Source organism: Chiloscyllium punctatum, chromosome 44 (genome assembly GCF_047496795.1).
Source record: "Chiloscyllium punctatum isolate Juve2018m chromosome 44, sChiPun1.3, whole genome shotgun sequence".
Lineage (NCBI taxonomy): Eukaryota > Metazoa > Chordata > Chondrichthyes > Orectolobiformes > Hemiscylliidae > Chiloscyllium > Chiloscyllium punctatum.
Genome location: NC_092782.1, coordinates 17,963,577 through 17,987,441, shown reverse-complemented (window position 1 = coordinate 17,987,441; position 23,865 = coordinate 17,963,577). Strand labels below are relative to the sequence as shown.

General features: G+C 49.2%; 1 protein-coding gene across 1 annotated transcript in view; it reads left to right on the top strand.

Annotated features, from left to right (window-relative positions):
* The window catches only part of LOC140466600 (uncharacterized), a 154,513-nt gene that overhangs the window by 48,542 nt on the left and 82,106 nt on the right, over positions 1-23,865 (top strand). The window contains exons 9-11 of the mRNA XM_072562051.1: positions 13,571-13,726; positions 21,901-22,021; positions 23,299-23,430. Of these exons, the coding sequence (XP_072418152.1) occupies positions 13,571-13,726; positions 21,901-22,021; positions 23,299-23,430 (409 nt within the window). The remainder of the gene's footprint in view (positions 1-13,570; positions 13,727-21,900; positions 22,022-23,298; positions 23,431-23,865) is intronic.

Genomic DNA, 23,865 nt, shown 5'->3' with positions numbered 1-23,865 from the left:
GTTAGAGTTCCTTGATGCCGCTTAATGTCAAGGGCCGTCACTCTCACCTCCCCTCTGGAATTCAGCTCTTTTGTCCACATTTGAACCAAAGCTGTAATGAGGTCAGGAGCTGAGTGGCCCTGGCAGAATCCAAACTGGGCATCACTGAGCATATTATATGCTGAGCAGGTGCTGCTCGATAGCATTGTTGATGACACCATCCATCACTTTACTGATGATCAAGCGTAGACTGATGGGTGGTAATCGGCTGGGTTGGATTTGTCCTGCTTTTCATGTACAGGACACAACTGGGTAGATTTCAATGTTGATGGATAGATGCCAGTGTTATAGCTGTACTGGAAGAGCTTGGCTAGGGGAGTGGCAAGTTCTGGTACACCATTCTTCTGTACTATTGCCAAAATGTTGTTAGGCCCTGTAGCCTTTGCAGTATCCAGTGTCTTCAACTGTTTCTTGATATCACGTGGAATGCAGACTGGTATCAGTGATGTTGGGGACCACTGGCTCATCCCCTCGGCACTTCTGGCTGCGGATTGCTGTGAATGCTGCAGCCTTATCTATTAGCTGGTATGCTAGATTGATATCTCTGTCTATCACTCACTGCTTTGGCATCAAGTACTTCCACCTTAATAGCTTCACCAGGTTGACACCTCATTCTATGATATGCCTGGTACTGCTCCAGGCACCTTCTCCCCTGGTTTGATGGTAATGGTTGAATGGAGGAATATGCCAGTCCATGAGATTGTATATTGTGCTGGAGTATATTTCTGTTGCTGTTGATGGCCCATAGTGCTTCATAGATGCCCAGTCTTGAATTGTTTGATCTGTTTAATGTCTCTCCCATTTAGCACGGTGATAGTGCCACACAACACAATGAAGGTTATTCTCTGTGTGAAGGTGAGACCTTATCTCCACAAGGACTCTGTGATGGTCACATTTACCAATACTGTCATGGACAGATGCATGTAGAGCTGACAGATTGTTAAAGGTGAGGTCAAGTATGTTTTTCCCTCTTGTTGGTTCCCTCACCACCTGCTACAGACCCAGTCGAGCAGCTATGTCCCTTAGGACCCAACCAGCTAAATCAGTAGTACTGCTGCCAAGCCACTGTTTGTGGTGGACATTGAAATCCCCCACCTAGATTACATTTTGATTTGAGTTATTGATGTCACATGTACCTAAGTACAGTGAAACGTTTTATTTTGTGAGCAGTACAAGCAGATCAGAACATACAAGGACACAGATCATCAGGTGTTTAGACACAACGAGGCAGACATGGTTATGGCTGCACAGGAGGTGCATTAAAGCCGGATCAACATTAGGTTTGAAATTAGAGAGGTCCATTCTGAAGCCTAACAACAGCAGGGAGGAAGCTGTTCTTGAACCTGTTGGTGTGTGTGTTTAAGCTTCTGTATCTTTTGCCTGGCATGATTGGGGTGGGAGGGGTCTTTGATGATGTTGGCAACCTTTCTCTGCAACAACAAAGTGTAAATGGAGTCCGTGGATGGGAGATTGGCTTGTGTGATGGCCTGGGCTGTGCGCACAGCTTTCTGTAGTCTCTTCTGGTCCTGAGCAGAGCAGTTGCCATACAAAGCTGTTACACACACAGATAGAATGCTTTGATTGGTCCATCTGTAAAAGTTGATGATGGTCCTTATAGACATGCTGAATTTCCTTAGCTGCCTGAGGAAGAAGAGGCATTGTTGTGCTTTCCTGACCATCACATCCACATGGGAGGACAAGGACAGATCGTTGGTTATTGTCAATTCTAGGAACTTGATGCTCTTGAACATCTCCACCTCAGCTCCATTGAGGGGTGTGTCCTCCTTTCCTTCTGAAGTCAATGATCAGTTCTTTAGTTTTGCTAACACTGAGAGAGAGATTGTTATTATTGCACCACGTCACTAAACACCCTATCTCTTCCCTACAATCTGACTTATCTTTGTTGACAAATGCCCTTGCCACCCTCTGAGGGTTGTTCAACGTGAAGGAGTACTGATTCGTCAGCTGAGCAAGGTTGGGATATGGTAATCAGCAGGAGGGTTCCTTGCCCATATTTAACCTGAAGCCATGAGACTTCATGGACTCTGGAGTCAATGTTGAGGACTCTCAGGGCAACTCCCTCCCAACTGTATCCCACTGTGCTGCCAACTCTGATGGGAATGTCCAGGGACGGTAATGGTGGTGTCTGGGACATTGTCTGTAAGGAATGATTCCATGAGTAGTCCCCAGATATTAGCTGAGTTTGTGGATTAATAGTCGAGCCTTAATGCCACTAAGTCATTGCTTGTAACATACTTCCCTCCCTATGTTAGTGTTATCAGTGAACCAAGGACATCACTAATTAGAGTTCTAATGCCATCCTTGATTAACAATGCTACCTCTCCACCTCCACCAAGTTTCCTATTCTTCAGGGATGTTCTATAGTATTCACATTTGATGTTGGGTTTGATGATCCTCCAATTGCTCATCACTAAAGGTGTGTGTGTGTGTGTGTGTGTGTGTGTGTGTGTGTGTGACTCGTGTCTGTGAGAGTATGTGACCTGTGTGTGTCTGTGACTGTGACTCACATGTATGTCTGTGACCTGTGTCTGAGTTAGTGACCCATGCCTGAGTGTGTGATCTGTGTCAATCAGTGTGTGACCCGTGTGTGTGAGACCCATGTGTGTGACTGTGTGGCCTGTGTCTGTGAGAGTGTGAAACATGTCCCACGTGTGTGTGTGTGTGTGTGTGTGTGTGTATGTGTGTGTGTGTGAGAGACCAGTGTCTGTAGGATTGCATCACCCGATCACCCGTGTCTATGAGAATGTGTGACCTGTGTCTGTGAGCATGTAACTCATGTCTGTGAGTCTGTGACCCGTGTGTGTGTGACCTTTGTCTGTGACAGTGTGTGACCCCTGTCTGTGAGTGTGTAACCTATGTGTGTGTGTGACCTGAATCTGTGTGTGTGAGATCCATGACTGTGTGTGTGATCTGTGTCTAAGTGTGTGACTCTGCCTATGAGTGTGTGACCCATGTCTGTGAGTGTGTGACCTGCGTGTATGTGTCTGACCTGTGTCTGAATATGTGATCCAGGCCTATATGTGTGAAACATGTGTATGAGTGTGTGACCCATGTCTGTGAGTGTGTGACCTATGTGTGTATGAGACCTGTGACTGTGAGAGTGTGTCACCTGTGTCTGTGAGCATGTGAGCTGTGTCTGTGAGAGTGTGTGACCCCTGTCTGTGAGTGTGACCAGTGTCTGCGAGAGTGTGACCTGTGTGTGTGTGTGTGTGTGTGTGTGTGACCAGTGTCTGTGAGTGTGTGACCCAAGTGTGTATGAGAGACCCTTGTCTGTGAGTACGTATGACCTGTGTGTGAACCGTGTGTGTGTGTGTGTGTGTGTGTGTGTGTATGTGTGTGTGTGACCCATGTCTATGAGTGTGTAACCTGTGTGCGTGTATATGAGCTGTGTCTGTGAGTGTGTGAGCAGTGTCAAAGAGAGCGTGTGACCTGTGTCTGTGTGTGTGTGATCTCTCTCTGAGTGTGTGACCCAAGTGTGTATGAGAGACCCTTGTCTGTGAGTACGTATGACCTGTGTGTGAACCGTGTGTTTGTGTGTGTGTGTGTGTTTGTGTGTGTGTGTGTATGTGTGTGTGTGTGACCAGTGTCTGTGAGTGTGTGACCCATGTGTGTGTGACCTGTGTCTGTGAGATTTTATTACCCCTGACTGTGAGTGTGTGACCCATGTCTGTGAATGTGCGACTCCTGTCTGTGAGAGTGTGTCACTTGTGTCTGTGACTGTGTGATCTATGCGTGTGTGACTTGTATCTGTGTGTGTGGGAGACCCTTGTCTGAGTGTATGACCTGTGTCTGTGTATGACCCATGTGTGTGATTATGTAACCCATGTCTGTGGGTATGTGACCTGTGTCAGTGAGTGACCCATGTGTGTTTGTGTGTGAGACACCTGTGTGTGTGTGTGTGTGTGTGTGTGTGTGTGTGTGTGTGTGTGTGTGTGTGTGAACCATGCCGGTGAGAGTGTGACCAGTCTGTGAGTGTGTGACACCATGTCTATGAGTGTGTAACCTGTTTATAAGTGTGTGACCAGTGTCTACGAAAGTGAGTGATCTGTGTCTGTGTGTTTGTTCTGTGTCTAAGTGTATGACCCATGCCTGTGAGTGTGTGATCAGTGTCAGAGTATGTGACCCATGTTTGTGAATGTGACCCATGTGTAGTAAATGTGTGACCTGTGTCTGTGAATGTGTGCCCCTTGTCTATGAGCATGTGGCCTGTGTCTGTGAGAGTGTATCACCTGTTTCTCTGACTGTGTGGCCTGTATGTGGGTGGCCTGTGCCTGTGTGTATGACCCATGTCTAAGTGTATGACACAAATCTGTGTATGACCAGTGTGTGAGTGACATGTGTCTGTGTATGACCTGTGTGTGTGATTATGTGACCCATGTCTGTGGGTGTGTGACCTGTGTCAGTGAGTGTATGACACATGTGCGTGTATGTATGTCTGTGTGTGTGTATGTCTGTGTGTGTGAACCATGTTGGTGAGTGTGTGACCAGTGTGCATATGAGTGTGTCAGACCCATGTCAATGAGTGTGTAACCAATCTGTGAGTGTGTGATCAGTGTCTATGAGAGTGCGTGAACTGTGTCTGTCTCTGTGTGTGCGTGTGTGTGTGTGTGTGTGTGTGTGTGTGTGTCACACCCATGTCTGTAAGTGTGTGACCCATGTGTGTGTTTGTGAAACTCAAGTCTCTCTGAGTGTGTGATCAGTATCTGTGAGTGTGAGATCCGTGTGAGATCCGTGTGTGTGTGTGACCCGTGTTTGTGTGAGACATGTGTCTGTCAATGCGTGACATGTGTGTGTGTGTATGTTTTTGTGTGTGGTACCTATGTCTCTGTGTGTATGATCTGTGTGAGAGAGCATGTGACCAGTGCCTATGAGTGTGTGACCAGTGTCTGTGAGAGTGTGACCTCTGTCAATGTGTGAGTAACCTGTGTGCATGTATGTGACCCGTGTCTGTGAGTGTATGGCCTGTGTCTGTGTATCTGTGAACTGTGTGTGTGTATGTGTGTGTGAGACCCATGTCTGTGAATGTGTGATCCATGTGAGTGAACACGTGCCCCGTGTCTGTGACCTGTGTCTGTGAGTGTATGATCCACATCCATGTGAATGTGTGACCTGTGTCTGTGAGCATGTAACTCATGCCTGTGAGTTTGTGACTTACATGTGTGTGTAAGTGACCTTTGTCTGTGAAAATCTGACCCCTGTCTGTGCATGTGTGACCAGTATCTGTGAATGTGTGACTCGTGTGTGAGTGTGTGACCTGTGTCTATATGTGTATAACCTGTTTGCACGTATGTGACCCATGTCTGTGAGTGTGTGACCTGTGTCGGTGAGTGTATGACCTGCGTGTGTGAGTGTGTGACCTGTGTGGGTGAGTATGTGACCTGTGTCTGTGAGTGTGTGACCCGTGTCGGTGCGTGTGTGACCAGTGTCTGTGAATGTGTGACTTGTGTGCGTGAGTCTGTGACCTGTGTCTATGTGTGTATAACCTGTGTACATGTATGTGACCCATGTCTGTGAGTGTGTGACCAGTGTTTGCGAGAGTGTATGACCCATATCTGAGTTTATGATCCAAATCTGTGTATGACCTCTAAGTGTGTGATTGTGTGACCCATGTCTGTGGATATGTGACCTGTGTCATTGAGTGCCAGACTTGTGTGTGTGTGTGTGTGTGTTGTGTGTGTGACTCGTGTGTGTGTGTGACCTGTGTGTCTGAGAGTGTGACCTGTGTATGTGTATGTGTGCATGTGTGTGTGTATGTGTATGTGTGTGTGAGACCTGTGTGCATGAAAGTGTGACCTGTGGGTGTGAGTGACCCATGTCGGTGGGTGTGTGATGTGTGTGTGTTTGTGTAACTCATGAGTGCCAGTGTGTGACCTGTGTCTGTGACCGTATGACGTGTGTGTGTGTGAGTGCATGACTCATATGTGTGAGTGTGTGACCTGTGTGTGAGTGTGTGACCTGTGTCTGTGAGTGTGTGACCTGTGTCTGTGAGAGTGTGACCCTGTGTGTGTGAATGCATGACCTTTGTCTGTGAGTGTGTGACCTGTGTCTGCGAGAGTGTGACCTGTGTCTGTGAGTGTGTGTGATCTGTGTCTGTGAGTGTGTGACCCTGTGTGTGTGAATGCATGACCTTTGTCTGTGAGTGTGTGACCTGTGTCTGCGAGAGTGTGACCTGTGTCTGTGAGTGTGTGTGATCTGTGTCTGTGAGTGTGTGTGTGTGTGTGTGTCACCTCTGTCAGTGAGTGTGTGACATGTGTCTGTGAGTATGTGAACAGTGTCGGTGAGTGTGTGACCTCTGTGTGTGTGAATGTGTGATCTGTGTCTGTGAGACTGTGGCCTGTGTGTGTGAGTGTGTGACCTGTGTCTGTGTGTGTGTGACCTGTGTGTGTGTGACCTGTGTGTGTGACCTGTATCGGTGAGTATGTGACCTGTGTGTGTGAGTGTGTGACCTGTGTGTGAGAGTGTGTGACCTGTGTCTGTGAGTGTGTGACCTGTGTGTGTGAGTTTGTGCTCTGTGTCAGTGAGTGTGTGAGGTGTGTGTGTGTGTGTGTGTGTGTGTATGTGTGTGACCTGTGTCTGTGAAAGTGTTGGTGAGTGCATGACCTGTGTATGTGAATGTGTGACCTGTGTGTGTGAGTGTGTGACCTGTGTGTGAGTGTGTGACCTGTGTGTGAGTGTGTGACCTGTGTCTGTGAGGGTGTGACATGTGTGTGTGTGAACTGTGTCGGTGATTGTGTGACCTGTGTGTGTGAATGTGTGACCTGTGTCTGTGAGACTGTGACCCGTGTCGGTGAGTATGTGACCTGTGTGTGTGAGTGTGTGACCTCTGTGTGTGTTAGTGACCTGTGTGTGTGACAGTGTGACCTGAGACTGATTGTGTGACCTGTGTCTGTGTGTGTGTGACCTGTGTGTGTGTGACCTGTATTGGTGAGTGTGTGACCTGTGTGTGTGAGTTTGTGACCTGTGTGTATGAGTGTGTAACCCGTGTCTGTGAGAGTGTGACCTGTGTGTGAGTGTGTGACCTGTGTGTGTGAGCGTGTGACAGGTGTCAATGAGTGTGTGACTTGTGTCAGTGTGTGACCTGTGTCTGAGAGAGTGTGACCTGTGTGTGTGAGTGTGTGACCTGCGTGTGCCCAATGTTGGTGAGTGTGTGACCTGTGTGTGTGAGCGTGTGACCTGTGTCTGTGAGAGTGTGGCCTGTGTCTGCGAGAGTGTGGCCTGTGTGTGTGAGTGTGTGACCTGTGTCTGTGTGTGTGTGACCTGTGTGTGTGACGTCTATTGGTGAGTGTGTGACCTGTGTGTGTGTGTGTGTGACCTGTGTCTGTGAGAGTGTGACCTGTGTGTGTGACCTGTGTCTGTGAGAGTGTGGCCTGTGTCTGTGAGAGTGTGACATGTGTGTGTGTGTGACCTGTGTCTGTGTGTGTGTGACCTGTGTGTGTGACCTGTATTGGTGAGTGTGTGACCTGTGTGTGTGAGTTTGTGACCTGTGTGTATGAGTGTGTAACCCGTGTCTGCGAGAGTGTGACCTGTGTGTGAGTGTGTGACCCATGTCGGTGAGTGTGTGACCTGTGTGTGTGAGTGTGTGACCTGCATGTGCCCAATGTTGGTGAGTGTGTGACCTGTGTGTGTGAGTGTGTGACCTGTGTGTGTGACCTGTGTCTGCAAGAGTGTGATGTGTGTGTGTGTGTGTGTGACCTGTGTCTGTGAGTGTGTGACCTGTGTGTGTGACCTCTATTGGTGAGTGTGTGACCTGTGTGTGTGAGTGTGTGACCTGTGTCTGTGAGAGTGTGACCTGTGTCTGTGACCTGTGTCTGTGAGAGTGTGGCCTGTGACTGTGAGAGTGTGATGTGTGTGTATGTGTGTGAGACCTGTGTCTGTGAGTGTGTGACCTGTGTGTGTGAGTGTGTGACCTGTGTCTGTGAAAGTTTGACCTGTGTGTGTGAGTGTGTGACCTGTGTGTGTGTGTGGGTGAGACCTGTGTGTGTGTGACCTGTGACTGTGAGAGTGTGATGTGTGTGTGTGTGTGAGACCTGTGTCTGTGAGTGTGTGACCTGTGTGTGTGAGTGTGTGACCTGTGTCTGTGAAAGTTTGACCTGTGTGTGTGAGTGTGTGACCTGTGTATGTGTGTGTGTGACCTGTGTGTGTGTGACCTGTATTGGTGAGTGTGTGACCTGTGTGTGTGAGTTTGAGACCTGTGTGTATGAGTGTGTAACCCGTGTCTGTGAGAGTGTGACCTGTGTGTGAGTGTGTGACCCATGTCGGTGAGTGTGTGACCTGTGTGTGTGAGTGTGTAACCTGTGTCGGTGAGTGTGTGACATGTGTGTGTGTGACCTGTGTCTGTGAGATGGGGTTTTGTGTGTGTGACCTGTGTCTGCGAGAGTGTGACCTGTGTGTGTGAGTGTGTGACCAGTGTCTGTGAGTGTGTGACCTGTGTGTGTGACCTCTATTGGTGAGTGTGTGACCTGTGTGTGTGAGTGTGTGACCTGTGTCTGTGAGAGTGTGACCTGTGTCTGTGAGAGTGTGGCCTGTGACTGTGAGAGTGTGATGTGTGTGTGTGTGTGACCTGTGTGTGTGAGTGTGTGACCTGTGTCTGTGAAAGTTTGACCTGTGTGTGTGAGTGTGTGACCTGTGTATGTGTGTGTGTGACCTGTGTGTGTGTGACCTGTATTGGTGAGTGTGTGACCTGTGTGTGTGAGTTTGTGACCTGTGTGTATGAGTGTGTAACCCGTGTCTGCGAGAGTGTGACCTGTGTGTGAGTGTGTGACCCATGTCGGTGAGTCTGTGACCTGTGTGTGTGAGTGTGTGACCTGTGTCTGTGATTGTGTGACCTGTGTGTGTGAGTGAGTGATCTGTGTGTGTGAGTGTGTGACCTGTGTGTGTGTTAGTGACCTGTGTGTGTGACAGTGTGACCTGTGTGTGAATGTGTGCCCTGTGTCTGTGTGTGTGTGACCTGTGTGTGTGACCTGTGTGTGTGAGTGTGTGACCTGTGTCTGCGAGAGTGTGACCTGTGTGTGTGAGTGTATGACCTGTGTGTGTGACCTCTATTGGTGAGTGTGTGACTTGTGTGTGTGAATGTGTGACCTGTGTCTGTGAGAGTGTGGCCTGTGACTGTGAGAGTGTGACGTGTGTGTGTGACCTGTGTCTGTGTGTGTGTGACCTGTGTGTGTGAGTGTGTGACCTGTGTCTGTGAAAGTTTGACCTGTGTGTGTGAGTGTGTGACCTGTGTCTGTGAGAGTGTGGCCTGTGACTGTGAGAGTGTGATGTGTGTGTGTGTGTGACCTGTGTGTGTGAGTGTGTGACCTGTGTCTGTGAAAGTTTGACCTGTGTGTGTGAGTGTGTGACCTGTGTATGTGTGTGTGTAACCTGTGTGTGTGTGACCTGTATTGGTGAGTGTGTGACCTGTGTGTGTGTGAGTTTGTGACCTGTGTGTATGATTGTGTAACCCGTGTCTGCGAGAGTGTGACCTGTGTGTGAGTGTGTGACCCATGTCAGTGAGTGTGTGACCTGTGTGTATGAGTGTGTGACCTGTGTCTGTGAAAGTTTGACCTGTGTGTGTGAGTGTGTGACCTGTGTATGTGTGTGTGTGACCTGTGTGTGTGTGACCTGTATTGGTGAGTGTGTGACCTGTGTGTGTGAGTTTGTGACCTGTGTGTATGAGTGTGTAACCCGTGTCTGCGAGAGTGTGACCTGTGTGTGAGTGTGTGACCCATGTCGGTGAGTCTGTGACCTGTGTGTGTGAGTGTGTGACCTGTGTCTGTGATTGTGTGACCTGTGTGTGTGAGTGAGTGATCTGTGTGTGTGAGTGTGTGACCTGTGTGTGTGTTAGTGACCTGTGTGTGTGACAGTGTGACCTGTGTGTGAATGTGTGCCCTGTGTCTGTGTGTGTGTCACCTGTGTGTGTGACCTGTGTGTGTGAGTGTGTGACCTGTGTCTGCGAGAGTGTGACCTGTGTGTGTGAGTGTATGACCTGTGTCTGCGAGAGTGTGATCTGTGTCTGTGTGTGTGTGACCTGTGTGTGTGACCTCTATTGGTGAGTGTGTGACTTGTGTGTGTGAATGTGTGACCTGTGTCTGTGAGAGTGTGGCCTGTGACTGTGAGAGTGTGACGTGTGTGTGTGACCTGTGTCTGTGTGTGTGTGACCTGTGTGTGTGAGTGTGTGACCTGTGTCTGTGAAAGTTTGACCTGTGTGTGTGAGTGTGTGACCTGTGTCTGTGAGAGTGTGGCCTGTGACTGTGAGAGTGTGACGTGTGTGTGTAACCTGTGTGTGTGTGACCTGTATTGGTGAGTGTGTGACCTGTGTGTGTGTGAGTTTGTGACCTGTGTGTATGAGTGTGTAACCCATGTCAGTGAGTGTGTGACCTGTGTGTGTGAGTGTGTGACCTGTGTCTGTGATTGTGTGACCTGTGTGTGTGAGTGAGTGATCTGTGTGTGTGAGTGTGTGACCTGTGTGTGTGTTAGTGACCTGTGTGTGTGACAGTGTGACCTGTGTGTGAATGTGTGCCCTGTGTCTGTGTGTGTGTGACCTGTGTGTGTGACCTGTATTGGTGAGTGTGTGACCTGTGTGTGTGAGTGTGTGACCTGTGTCTGCGAGAGTGTGATCTGTGTCTGTGTGTGTGTGACCTGTGTGTGTGACCTCTATTGGTGAGTGTGCGACTTGTGTGTGTGAATGTGTGACCTGTGTCTGTGAGAGTGTGGCCTGTGACTGTGAGAGTGTGACGTGTGTGTGTGACCTGTGTCTGTGTGTGTGTGACCTGTGTGTGTGAGTGTGTGACCTGTGTCTGTGAAAGTTTGACCTGTGTGTGTGAGTGTGTGACCTGTGTCTGTGAGAGTGTGGCCTGTGACTGTGAGAGTGTGATGTGTGTGTGTGTGTGACCTGTGTGTGTGAGTGTGTGACCTGTGTCTGTGAAAGTTTGACCTGTGTGTGTGAGTGTGTGACCTGTGTATGTGTGTGTGTAACCTGTGTGTGTGTGACCTGTATTGGTGAGTGTGTGACCTGTGTGTGTGTGAGTTTGTGACCTGTGTGTATGAGTGTGTAACCCGTGTCTGCGAGAGTGTGACCTGTGTGTGAGTGTGTGACCCATGTCAGTGAGTGTGTGACCTGTGTGTGTGAGTGTGTGACCTGTGTCTGTGATTGTGTGACCTGTGTGTGTGAGTGAGTGATCTGTGTGTGTGAGTGTGTGACCTGTGTGTGTGTTAGTGACCTGTGTGTGTGACAGTGTGACCTGTGTGTGAATGTGTGCCCTGTGTCTGTGTGTGTGTGACCTGTGTGTGTGACCTGTATTGGTGAGTGTGTGACCTGTGTGTGTGAGTGTGTGACCTGTGTCTGCGAGAGTGTGATCTGTGTCTGTGTGTGTGTGACCTGTGTGTGTGACCTCTATTGGTGAGTGTGCGACTTGTGTGTGTGAATGTGTGACCTGTGTCTGTGAGAGTGTGGCCTGTGACTGTGAGAGTGTGACGTGTGTGTGTGACCTGTGTGTGTGAGTGTGTGACCTGTGTCTGTGAAAGTTTGACCTGTGTGTGTGAGTGTGTGACCTGTGTCTGTGAAAGTTTGACCTGTGTGTGTGTGTGTGTGACCTGTGTATGTGAGTGTGTGACCTGTGTCTGTGAGTGTGTGACCTGTGTGTGTGAGTGTGTGACCTGTGTCTGTGAAAGTTTGACCTGTGTGTGTGTGTGTGACCTGTGTATGTGTGTGTGTGACCTGTGTGTGTGAGTTTGTGACCTGTGTGTATGAGTGTGTAACCCGTGTCTGTGAGAGTGTGACCTGTGTGTGAGTGTGTGACCCATGTCGGTGAGTGTGTGACCTGTGTGTGTGAGAGTGTGACCTGTGTGTGTGTGCGAGACCTGTGTGTGTGAGTGTGTGACCTGTGTCTGTGTGTGTGTGACCTGTATTGGTGAGTGTGTGACCTGTGTGTGTGAGTTTGTGACCTGTGTGTGTGAGTGTGTGACCTGTGTCGGTGAGTGTGTGACCTATGTGTGTGAGTGTGTGACCTGTGTGTGTGAGTGTGTGACCCGTGTCAGTGAGTGTGTGACCTGTGTGTGTGAGTGTGTGACCCGTGTCAGTGAGTGTGTGACCTGTGTGTGTGTGACCTATGGCCTGTGAGAGTGTGACCTGTGTGTGACCTGTGTCTGCAAGAGTGTGAGCTGTGTGTGTGAGTGTGTGACCTGTGTTGGTGAGTGTGTTTGTGAGTGTATGACCTGTGTGAGTTTGTGACCTGTGTGTGTGAGTGTGTGACCTGTGTCTGTGAGTGTGTGACCTGTGTCGGTGAGTGTGTGACCTATGTGTGTGAGTGTGTGACCTGTGTGTGACCTGTGTCTGCAAGAGTGTGAGCTGTGTGTGTGAGTGTGTGACCTGTGTCGGTGAGTGTGTTTGTGAGTGTATGACCTGTGTGAGTGTGTGACCTGCGTGTGTGAGTGTGTGCCCTGTGTGTGTGAATGTGTGACCTGTGTCTGTGACTGTGTGCCTTGTGTGTGTGTGTGTGAGCTGTGTGTGTGTGTGTGGCCTGTGACTGTGAGAGTGTGACATGTGTGTGTGTGACCTGTGTGTGTGTGTGACCTTTGTGTGTGAGTGTGTGACCTGTATCTGTGAGAGTGTGGCCTGTGTCTGTGAGTGTGTGACATGTGACTGTGAGAGTGTGACATGTGTCTGCGAGAGTGTGAGCTCTGGGTGTGAGTGTGTGACCTGTGTCGGTGAGAGTGTGACCTGTGTCTGCGAGTGTGTGTGTGTGTGTGTATGACCTGTGTGTGTGTGTGTTTGACCTGCGTGTGTGAGTGTGTGCCCTGTGTGTGTGAATGTGTGACCTGTGTCTGTGATTGTGTGCCCTGTGTGTGTGACCTGTGTCTGCGAGAGTGTGACCAGTGTGTGAGAGTGTGTGACCTGTGTCTGTGAGTGTGAGTGTATGACCTGAGTGTGTGTGTGTGACCTGCGTGTGTGTGTGTGACCTGTGTGTGTGACCTGTGTCTGCGAGAGTGTGACCAGTGTGTGAGAGTGTGTGACCTGTGTCTGTGAGTGTGTGAGTGTATGAACTGAGTGTGTGTGTGTGCCCTGTGTGTGTGACCTGTGTCTGCGAGAGTGTGACCAGTGTGTGAGAGTGTGTGACCTGTGTCTGTGAGTGTGTGAGTGTATGACCTGAGTGTGTGTGTGTGCCCTGTGTGTGTGACCTGTGTCTGCGAGAGTGTGACCTGTGTGTGAGAGTGTGTGACCTGTGTCTGTGAGCGTGTGACCAGTGTAGGGTAGAGGTAGAATGGTTGCTGAGGGCTGACATGACCCGAATGGGGCTGCATGTATAGGGGACGGTGTGAGTGATATGTGAGTGTGGGGGTGGGTGGGGGTTTGGAGCTGTGAGGGGGAGTAGTTTGGGCTGTGGGGGTGCGGGGGCAAAGAGGATGATGTGCTGCGGAGATTGAGATGTAGTTAGGTTTTATTGTGTAACATTTGGATATATTCCTATCGTGACAATAATAATGCCAGCAATGAAACTGCTCTCTGTGAGATCCTCCTTGACTGAAGATACAGTTACCCTTCGGGTAATATCGCTGTTTGTCGCAGTCACTCTGGACTCTCCTGTCAAGGGACATTTTACACCAATATCTTCAACGATTCCACCCTGCAACCTGCTTTACTGGCCAGTTTCACTCCGTTTGGCCACGGAAGTGTTTTCTTAGCCGATCAGTGAGTAAAACAGAAAAAACACTCAGACCATTTCAGTGAAACTGTTACTCGTGAAATACAGTGAACCCACTATTTGAAGGTCCACTGCGTAATGACATTTCAGTTGTGCTAATATAGTCAGACTCACTGTGTTGTGTGGTTTGATTTTGTTCGATAACACTGCGGTGAAACCTGGTGTCAACTGGAGGGACCCTTGGGACACAGTGTTAGTGTCCCTCACTAAAGTGGCAGACAGACTCATCTACTTATTATCATCTGAACACTTTGTTTTCCTTAAAAAGTAATTGTCCATGTTCCTGGAGCTCATATTAACCTTGTTTAGTTGAACCAAGGCTTCAGTCTCAGCTGCACTCAGTTAAGCAATTTTGAAAAAGTTTCTTTCTAACATCAAGATATGGCGGATGATGTAGATCCTGAAGAGAAACAATGTGTGTAATCGGACAGGCTGTGTGTCTCTTTATGTTTCGTTTTCATATCTTCTTAACTTTGGGAAGTGTCGATTGTGCCCGGTGGGTCTGCAGGACATGATCATTCCTCTACCGCACCTATCACTCCTGAGACCCTTCCAATGTCCAACCTCAGCTTATTATTGGACCCATACCACTGAGTGAAAATGAGACCCCACTCCAGATTTCAGTGCAAACTCTGGTCTGATATTTCAGTATTGTACTGAGGGAGTGCTGCACTGTCGGAGGGTCTGTACTGAGGTAGTGATGTACTGTCAGAGTGTCTGTACTGAGGGAGTGCTGCACTGTCAGAGTGTCTGTACTGAGGGAGTGCTGCACTGTCGGAGGGTCTGTACTGAGGGAGTGCTGCACTGTCAGAGGGTCAGTACTGAGGGAGTGCTGCACTGTCGGAGGGTCAGTACTGAGGGACTGCTGCACTGTCAGAGGGTCAGTACTGAGGGAGTGCTGCATTGTCAGAGGGTCTGTACTGAGGGAGCGCTGCACTGTCAGAGGGTCTGTACTGAGGGAGCGCTGCACTGTCGGAGGGTCTGTAATGAGGGCGTTCTGCACTGTTGGAGGATCAGTACTGAGGGAGTGCTGCACTGTTGGAGGATCAGTACTGAGGGAGTGCTGCACTGTCGGAAGGTCTGTACTGAGGGAGTGCTGTACTGCCAGAGGGTCAGTACTGAGGGAGTGCTGCACTATCAGAGGGTCAGTACTGAGGGAGTGCTGCACTGTTGGAGGATCAGTACTGAGGGAGTGCTGCACTGTAGGAGGATCAGTACTGAGGGAGTGCTGTACTGCCAGAAGATCAGTACTGAGGGAGTGCTGCACTATCAGAGGGTCAGTACTGAGGGAGTGCTGCACTGTTGGAGGATCAGTACTGAGGGAGTGCTGCACTGTCAGAAGGTCTGTACTGAGGGAGTGCTGTACTGCCAGAGGGTCAGTACTGAGGGAGTGCTGTACTGTCAGAGGGTCAGTACTGAGGGAGTGCTGCACTGTCGGAGGGTCAGTAATGAGGGAGTGCTGCACTGTCAGACAGTCTGTACTGAGGGAGTGCTGCACTGTCAGAGGGTCTGTACTGAGGGAGTGCTGCACAGTCGGAAGGTCAGTACTGATGGAGTGCTGCACTGTCAGAGGGTCTGTACTGAGGGAGTGCTGCACTGTCAGAGGGTCAGTGCTGAGGGAGTGCTGCACTGTCATTGGGTTTGTACTGAGACAGTGCTGCACTGTCAGAGGGTCTGTACTGAGGGGGTGCTGCACTGTCAGAGGGTCAGTAGTGAGGGAGTGCTGCACAGTCGGAGGGTCAGTACTGCGGGAATGCTGCACTGTCACAGCGTCAGTACTGAGGGAGGGCTGCACTGTCAGTAGGTCTGTACTGAGGGAGTGCTGCACTGTCCGAGGGTCTGAACTGAGGGAGTGGTGCACTGTTAGAGGGTCTGTACTGAGGGAGTGCTGCACTGTCAGTGGGTCTGTACGGAGGGAGTGCTGCACTGTCCGAGGGTCTGAACTGAGGGAGTGGTGCACTGTTAGAGGGTCTGTACTGAGGGAGTGCTGCACTGTCAGTGGGTCTGTACTGAGGGAGTGCTGCACTGTCAGTGGGTCTGTACGGAGGGAGTGCTGCACTGTCAGAGGGTCAGTGCTGAGGGAGTGCTGCACTGTCTTTGGGTCTGTATTGAGGGAGTGCTGCACTGTTAGAGGGTCAGTACTGAGGGAGTGGTGCACTGGTAGAGGGTCAGTACTGAGGGAGTGGTTAACTGCTGGAGGGTCTGTACTGAGGGAGTGCTGCACTGTCAGAGGGTCTGTACTGAGGGGGTGCTGCACTGTCAGAGGGTCAGTAGTGAGGAAGTGCTGCACAGTCGGAGGGTCAGTACTGCGGGAATGCTGCACTGTCACAGCGTCAGTACTGAGGGAGGGCTGCACTGTCAGTAGGTCTGTACTGAGGGAGTGCTGCACTGTCCGAGGGTCTGTACTGAGGGAGTGCTGCACTGTCAGTGGGTCTGTACTGAGGGAGTGCTGCACTGTCAGTGGGTCTGTACGGAGGGAGTGCTGCACTGTCAGAGGGTCAGTGCTGAGGGAGTGCTGCACTGTCTTTGGGTCTGTATTGAGGGAGTGCTGCACTGTTAGAGGGTCAGTACTGAGGGAGTGGTGCACTGGTAGAGGGTCAGTACTGAGGGAGTGGTTAACTGCTGGAGGGTCTGTACTGAGGTAGTGCTGCACTGTCGGAGGGTCTGTTCTGAGGGAGTGCTGCACTATCGGAGGGTCAGTACAGAGTGCTGCACTCTAGGAGGATCAGTACTGAGGGAGTGCTGCACTATTGGAGGGTCAGTACTGAGGGAGTTCTGCACGTTCGGAGGGTCAGTACTGAGGGGGTGCTGAACCGTCGGAGGGTCAGTACTGAGGGGGTGCTGCACTGCCGGTGGTTCAGTACTGAGGGAGTGGTTAACTGCTGGAGGGTCTGTACTGAGGGAGTGCTGCACTGTCAGAGGGTCAGTACTGAGGGAGTGCTGCACTGTCAGAGGGTCAGTACTGAGGGAGGTCTGCACTGTCAGTGTGTCAGTACTGAGGGAGTGCTGCACTGTCAGAGGGTCAGTACTGAGGGAGTGCTGCACTGTTGGTGGGTCAGTACTGAGGGAGTGCTGTATTATCAGAGGGTCAGTACTGTGGGAGTTCTGCACTGTCGGAGGGTCAGTGCTGTGGGGTGCTGCACTGTCGGAGGGTCAGTACTGAAGGAGTGCTGCACTGTCAGAGGGTCAGTATTGAGGGAGTGCTGCACTGTCAGAGGGTCAGTACTGAGGGAGTGCTGCACTGTCGGAGGGTCTGTTCTGAAGGAGTGCTGCACTGTCGGAGGGTCAGTACAGAGTGCTGCACTGTAGGAGGATCAGTACTGAGGGAGTGCTGTACTATTGGAGGGTCAGTACTGAGGGAGGTCTGCACTGTCGGAGGGTCAGTACTGAGGGGGTGCTGCACTGTCGGTGGTTCAGTACTGAGGGAGTGCTGCATGTCAGAGGGTCAGTACTGAGGGAGCTCTGCACTGTCGGAGGGTCAGTACTGTGGGAGTGCTGAGCTGTTGGAGGGTCAGTACTGAGGGGGTGCTGCACTGTTGGAGGGTCAGTACTGAGGGAGTGCTGCATGTCAGAGGGTCAGTACTGAGGGAGCTCTGCACTGTCGGAGGGTCAGTACTGTGGGAGTGCTGAGCTGTTGGAGGGTCAGTACTGAGGGAGTGCTACACTGTCGGAGGGTCAGTACTGAGGGAGTGCTGCACTGTCGGAGTGTCAGTACTGACGGAGTGCTGCACTGTCGGAGGGTCAGTACTGAGGGAGTGCTGCACTGTTAGAGGGTCAGTACTGAGGGAGTGCTACACTGTCGGAGGGTCAGTACTGAGGGAGTGCTGCACTGTCAGAGGGTCAGTACTGAGGGAGTGCTGCACTGTCGGAGGGTCTGTTCTGAGGGAGTGCTGCACTGTCGGAGGGTCAGTACAGAGTGCTGCACTGTAGGAGGATCAGTACTGAGGGAGTGCTGTACTATTGGAGGGTCAGTACTGAGGGAGGTCTGCACTGTCGGTGGGTCAGTACTGAGGGGGTGCTGCACTGTCGGTGGTTCAGTACTGAGGGAGTGGTTAACTGCTGGAGGGTCTGTACTGAGGGAGTGCTGCACTGTCAGAGGGTCAGTACTGAGGGAGTGCTGCACTGTCAGAGGGTCAGTACTGAGGGAGCTCTGCACTGTCGGAGGGTCAGTACTGTGGGAGTGCTGAGCTGTTGGAGGGTCAGTACTGAGGGGGTGCTGCCCTGTTAGAGGGTCAGTACTGAGGGGGTGCTGCCCTGTTGGAGGGTCAGTACTGAGGGAGTGCTGCACTGTTGGAGGGTCAGTACTGAGGGAGTGCTGCACTGTCGGAGTGTCAGTACTGAGGGAGTGCTGCACTGTTAGAGGGTCAGTATTGTGGGAGTGCTACACTGTCGGAGGGTCAGTACTGAGGGAGTGCTGCACTGTCAGAGGGTCAGTACTGAGGGAGTGCTGCACTGTCAGAGGGTCAGTACTGAGGGAGTGCTGCACTGTCGGAGGATGTGCACTGATGGACTTTTGTTTTTCAGGTGAGATGTTAAACTGGTCTTCTGTGGCACATGTAAATATTTCCACAGTACTATTTTCAAGAATTGCATGAGTGTCACTCTGTCATCTGGTCATCTATAAACTAACATCACAAATCAGATTAACTGTGTAAATTGGTCCCTGCGTTTTACTCTAAAGATCAAAAGTGCCAGCTTGGCTGTGTTTTGGGATATTCTGTGGTTGGGAAATCTTTAACATGCTACAATCCCATTATCGAGGTACATGTGAGGGATCCCACAGCTGCACTGCACAGATCCAAAGATGCACTGAGGCAGGAAGGGATCCCGGTCAAGATTTATCTCCCAGTGACAGCTCTGAAAGTAGATGATCCAACAATTTGCAAATTCCTGGTTGTCAAAATTTACTGTATAGGCTGTTATGGACCAGGCCAAGCCCCTTCAAGAAAGTATCCAAGACTCTAACTTTGCTCGTTGTTTTAAGCAGGGTGTAACACAGATATTCCAGAAGAGATACAGCTGGTCAAACCACTTAGTTTTAAACAAAACAGAGTTTATTTACAATATTACTGGATGAAACACAAACAAAAGAGAATAGAAAATAGAATAACTTAGCCTATCTGAAAACCCAACGAGTTATAATAATTTCATGATGCTGTTCCCAACACAGGCAGCAATCCCCATAAACACCCTTGGCACAAAAGGTAAAATGAAACTCAGGGTCTTACAGGAGAGAGAGAGATGGCAGCATGGAATACCCTCTTCCATGTAGCTGTTTCTTGGCACAGCGGACTCTAAACTGCCTGACTGCTTTCAGTAAATAGCCAGACTGCCAAAACCAAACCAAACCAAACCAGAGAAAAGCTAGGCTGGGAGAACTGTCCATTCCCCTTTCATTGTAGAGTCATAGAGAATGGAAACAGACCCTTTCGTCCAATTTGTCCATGCTGACCAGATATTCTAACCTAATCTAGTCCCATTATCCAGCACTCGACCCATATCCCCATATACCCATCCAAATGCCTCTTAAATATTGCAATTGTACCAGCCTCCACCACTTCCTCTGGCAGCTCATTCCATACATGTACCACCCTCTGCGTGAAAACGTTGCTCCTTAGGTCTCTTTTATATCTATCCCCTCTCACCCTAAACCTATGCCCTATAGTTCTGGACTCCCCCACCCCAGGGAAAAGACTTTGTCTATTTATCCTATCCATAATTTTATAAACTTCTATAAGGCTACCCCTCAACCTCCAAGGGAAAACAGCCCCAGCCTGTTCAGCCTCTCCCTATAGCTCAAATCCTCCAATTGTGGCAACATCCTTGTAAATCTTTTCTGAACCCTTTCAAGTTTCACAACATCGAGACCAGAATTGCACACAATATTCCAAAAGTGGCCTAACCAATGTCCTGTACAGTCGCAACATGACCTCCCAACTCTTATACTCAATGCTCTGACCAATAAAGGAAAGCACTGTGGGTGGCATGGTGGTTAGCACTGCTGCCTCACAGCGCAAGATACCCGGGTTCAATTCCCGCCTCAGGCGACTGACTGTGTTAAGTTTGCACATTCTCCCCGTATCTGCGTGGGTTTCCTCCGGGTGCTCTGGTTTCCTCCCACAGTCCAAAAATGTGCAGGTGAGGTGAATTGGCCATGCTAAATTGCCTGAAGTGTTAGGTGAAGGTATAAATGTAGGGGAATGGGTCTGCGTGGGTCATGCTTCGGCGGGTCGGTGTGGACTTGTTGGGCCGAAGGGCTTGTTTCCACACTGTAAGTAATCTAATCTAATCTAATACCAAATACCTTCATCACTATCTACCTGCGACTCAACTTCCAAGGAGCTATGAACCTGCACTCCCAGGTCTCTTTGTTCAGCAACACTCCCTATGACCTTACCACAAAGTGTATAAGTCCTGTCCTGATTTGCTTTTCCAAAATGTAACACCTCACATTTACCTAAATTAAACTCCATCTGCCACTCCTCAGCCCATTGGCCCATCTGATCACGATCCTATTGTAGTCTGAAGGAACCTTCTTTGCTGTCCACTCCACCACCAATTTTGGTATCATCTGCAAACTTACTAACTATACTTCCTATGTTCACATTCAAATCAATTATATAAATGACAAAAAGCAGTGGACCAGCACCGATCCTTGAAACACTTCCATTGGTCACAGGCCTCCAGTCTGAAAAGCAACCCTCCACCACCACACTCTGCCTTCTACCTTCAAGTCAGTTCTGTATCCAAATGGCTAGTTGTCCCTGTATTCCATGCAATCCAACCTTGCTCATCAGTCTCCCATGGGAAGACTTGTCGAACGCCTTACTGAAGTCCATACAGATCACGTCCATCACTCTGCCCTCTTCAATCCTCTTTGTTACTTCCTCAAAAAACTCAATCAAGTTTGTGAGACATGATTTCCCACACACAAAGCCATGTTGACTATCCCTAATCAGTCCTTGCCTTTCTAAATACATGTACATCCTGTGCCTCAGGATTCCCTCCAATAAATTGCACAAGTTTTTTTTTTCCCAAAAGCTTGAAAGCCTGTAATCTCAGGCAGTATCTGTTAGCTATTATCAATCTGGCCCTAAAACCCTTCAAACGTAGACCTTTTGGAGTCTGTGTCTTTTACAACCTCTCAGAGAAAAAAGCCAAGGATACCATAACCTTGTTAAAGGAGCAGCATCATCACAAGGCATTGGCTGATACGTTTTGCCACAAAACTAGGCTTTGAAACAATTCATCAGTTGCTTTGGGAGATCCTGAGATTGATGAGGATATAACATAAATGTAAATCCTTGCTCTTGTTAAGTTGCCATTGTCCTTTTTCTACTGTTCACTGGCTCTCCCTCACTTTCAATGAAGCTGGTGGGACTGACAGCTTGGCCAGGTTTCACTGTCCACAAGTAAATTTGTCCATTTGATAAAGACCCTCATCAAATGTTATTTGAAAAATTGAACCATGTGGTTTAGGAGATTGGCCTGGATGAAAGATTGGCTGGCTAACAGAAAGCAGACGGTAGGTATGAATGGGTCTTTTTCAGATTGGAAAGGGCAGAGTTCCACATTTGATGACATAAAGATCAGTGGGAATTTAAGCTAGGCCAGCTGTCATTGCCCACCCCTCACAGTCCTTGAAAGAAGAGGCTTTCTGGGCCACTTCAGAAGTCAGTTGAGAGTCAACCACATTGCCGTGGGTCTGGAGTCACATGTAGACCAGACTAGGTAGGGACAACTCCCCTGTCGGGGACCAGATGGATTTTTTAATGCCAATTGGTTAATGGTTGCTTTTTGATTCCAGATTTAGTAATTGCATTTAAATCCCACCAACTGTTATGGTAGATTTTGACCCCACTTTCAAGGATCATTGTTATGACATCTGTACCACCACTTCCCTTTAATGCAAATTGTCCTTGTGATTTAACTCTTTCAGCCAATTATCACACTGGCCTGAGCATTTTGCCCTCTGCCTCTCTCTTGCCTGATTAAATTTCCCCCACCCCAATACTGGACTCCCTACTCACAATCTCTGTCCTTACACTCTCCCTTCCTTCGTGCTGAGTAATCTCTCTTCCAGTAATGGAAGAGTGGCCTGCACAATCTGACTGGTAGAGGAGTGATTGTGTCTGATTGCTCTTCCTGATGTTGTTATCAGGAGGAGAATCGTGTTGCAGTTCCATGAGCAGGGTGGCCTGATGATCGATGAAGACAAAACAACACTGAAGAATTGGCAGTGGCCAAGGAGGGGAAAGCTCCCTGAACCAATTTGGGTCAAGGTTAGTGCCAATAGGGTCTGAGCTGTGAAACAGTAACCCTGCGGTCTGGTGGGAGTCAATGATAAGTGCAACCATCAGAGAGTGAGCAAACTGCTCTTGAAGGTATGGAGGCTCAGTCATGTGACATCAAATCACGACCTTTGGTCACATGGTTTCCAAAACTGTTACAGTGTTCACCTTTATAAAGATTGAGGGTAAGGGGCAACCGAGAGGAAGACAGGCAGAGGGGTGAAGGACTGAGGGGGGAGGAGAGGGAAGGGGAGGGGGAGGATCAGGAGGAAGAGGAGGATAAGGTGAGGAGGAGGGGAGAATGAGGACGGAAGGAGGAGAAGGGATGATGAAGGGGAGGAGAGAGACAATGAGGAGGAGGAAGATGAGAATGAAAGATGAGGAGGGGAGGAGGAAAGAAAGGGAAGAAGTTGAGGATGAGGAGGGGAAAGAGGATGAGGAGGAATCAGGAGGTAAATGGAACGTTGGCCTTTATTGCAAAGAGGTATGGGAAACAAACATTGTGGAGTCTTGCTGCAACTGGACAGTGCACCGGTGAGACCACTATTGTATACAGCTTCATTAAGAAGGAATATATTTTCCTAGGAGAGTTTACAGAAGGTTAATTTCTGGGATGAATGGGGTATCTTCAGAGGGATGTTTGAGCAGTTTGTTCCTGTATCCATTGGTGTTTAGGAGAATGAGAGATGATCTCACTGAAACATTTAAATCCTGAGGGGATTTGACAAGGTAGATTCTGAGAGAACATTTCCCCTTGTGGGCTGAGTCTACAGGCACAAGTTTCAAAGTAAGATTAGGAAACATTTCTTCCCTTGGAATGTTCTTAACCTTTGGAAATCTCTATCTGAGGGAGGGATCAGTGGAGACAGGATCATTTGTCTATATTCAAGGCTGGATTAGGCAGAAAGTTGATTATCAAGGGAATCCAGGGTAATAGGGAGAGGCAGGAAAATAGAGTTAAGGGCACATTAGATTAGCTATCATCTTAATGACTGGCAGAGCAGATTTAAGAGGCTGAATGGCTTGCTTCTATCTGCTATGTCCTGTTTTATCTTTAGTTACAGGCTCGCTTTTCAGGCCCAGGCAACCATTGGGGATTCTATCTCTACCTTATTAAATCCCCTGAAACCATCTGAAGCCCTTCAATTCTTCTTACCTCTCTGAAGTACGAGTAAACATAACGCGGGTTGATGCGACCCGACCTCTGACCCTAACTGAACTTGTGATATCAGTTTGTTGCTGTGTGACTTGGTGTTCCATATCCGCAGGTTAACGACTACATCACCATCTGGATTATTGCACAATTTTCCATCCACTTCACCTTCAAATGGCAGTTTGAGACCATTCGCTTCCCTCTCTCTCCCTTGTTGAATGCCATTGCCCCTCAGCCTGATGAATTGGTAAGTGCTGATCAGAGTGTGTGAACTTCTGTGTAATGTTCCCTGTCACTGATTCCTCTGCTTCTCAATGACCAGCTTCACAATCTCTCAAATAAATAGTGAGCATGCGTAGATTTATAGGAACATTGGAGAATGGGGGAGGCTATATGTCTCCTCTAGACTGTTGTATGAGATCATGGCTGATCTGTAACCTGATTCCAAACACTTTTAATTGGAATAAACATCATTGATAGATGCAGGAATGTCAGCTCTAATGGGTGTCGTCTGTTCCAGAAAGAATAAATGGTAAGACCTATGAACGAGACATACTGGTCCATCTTGTCTTGTTTACTTCAAAATATACATTATTTTCCAAGTGTTCCTTTCTCTTAAAACTGTTTTTCCTCTGTCAGGGTGATGACTCTATCACTTGGCCCTCAATGTCCAACAGTCTGA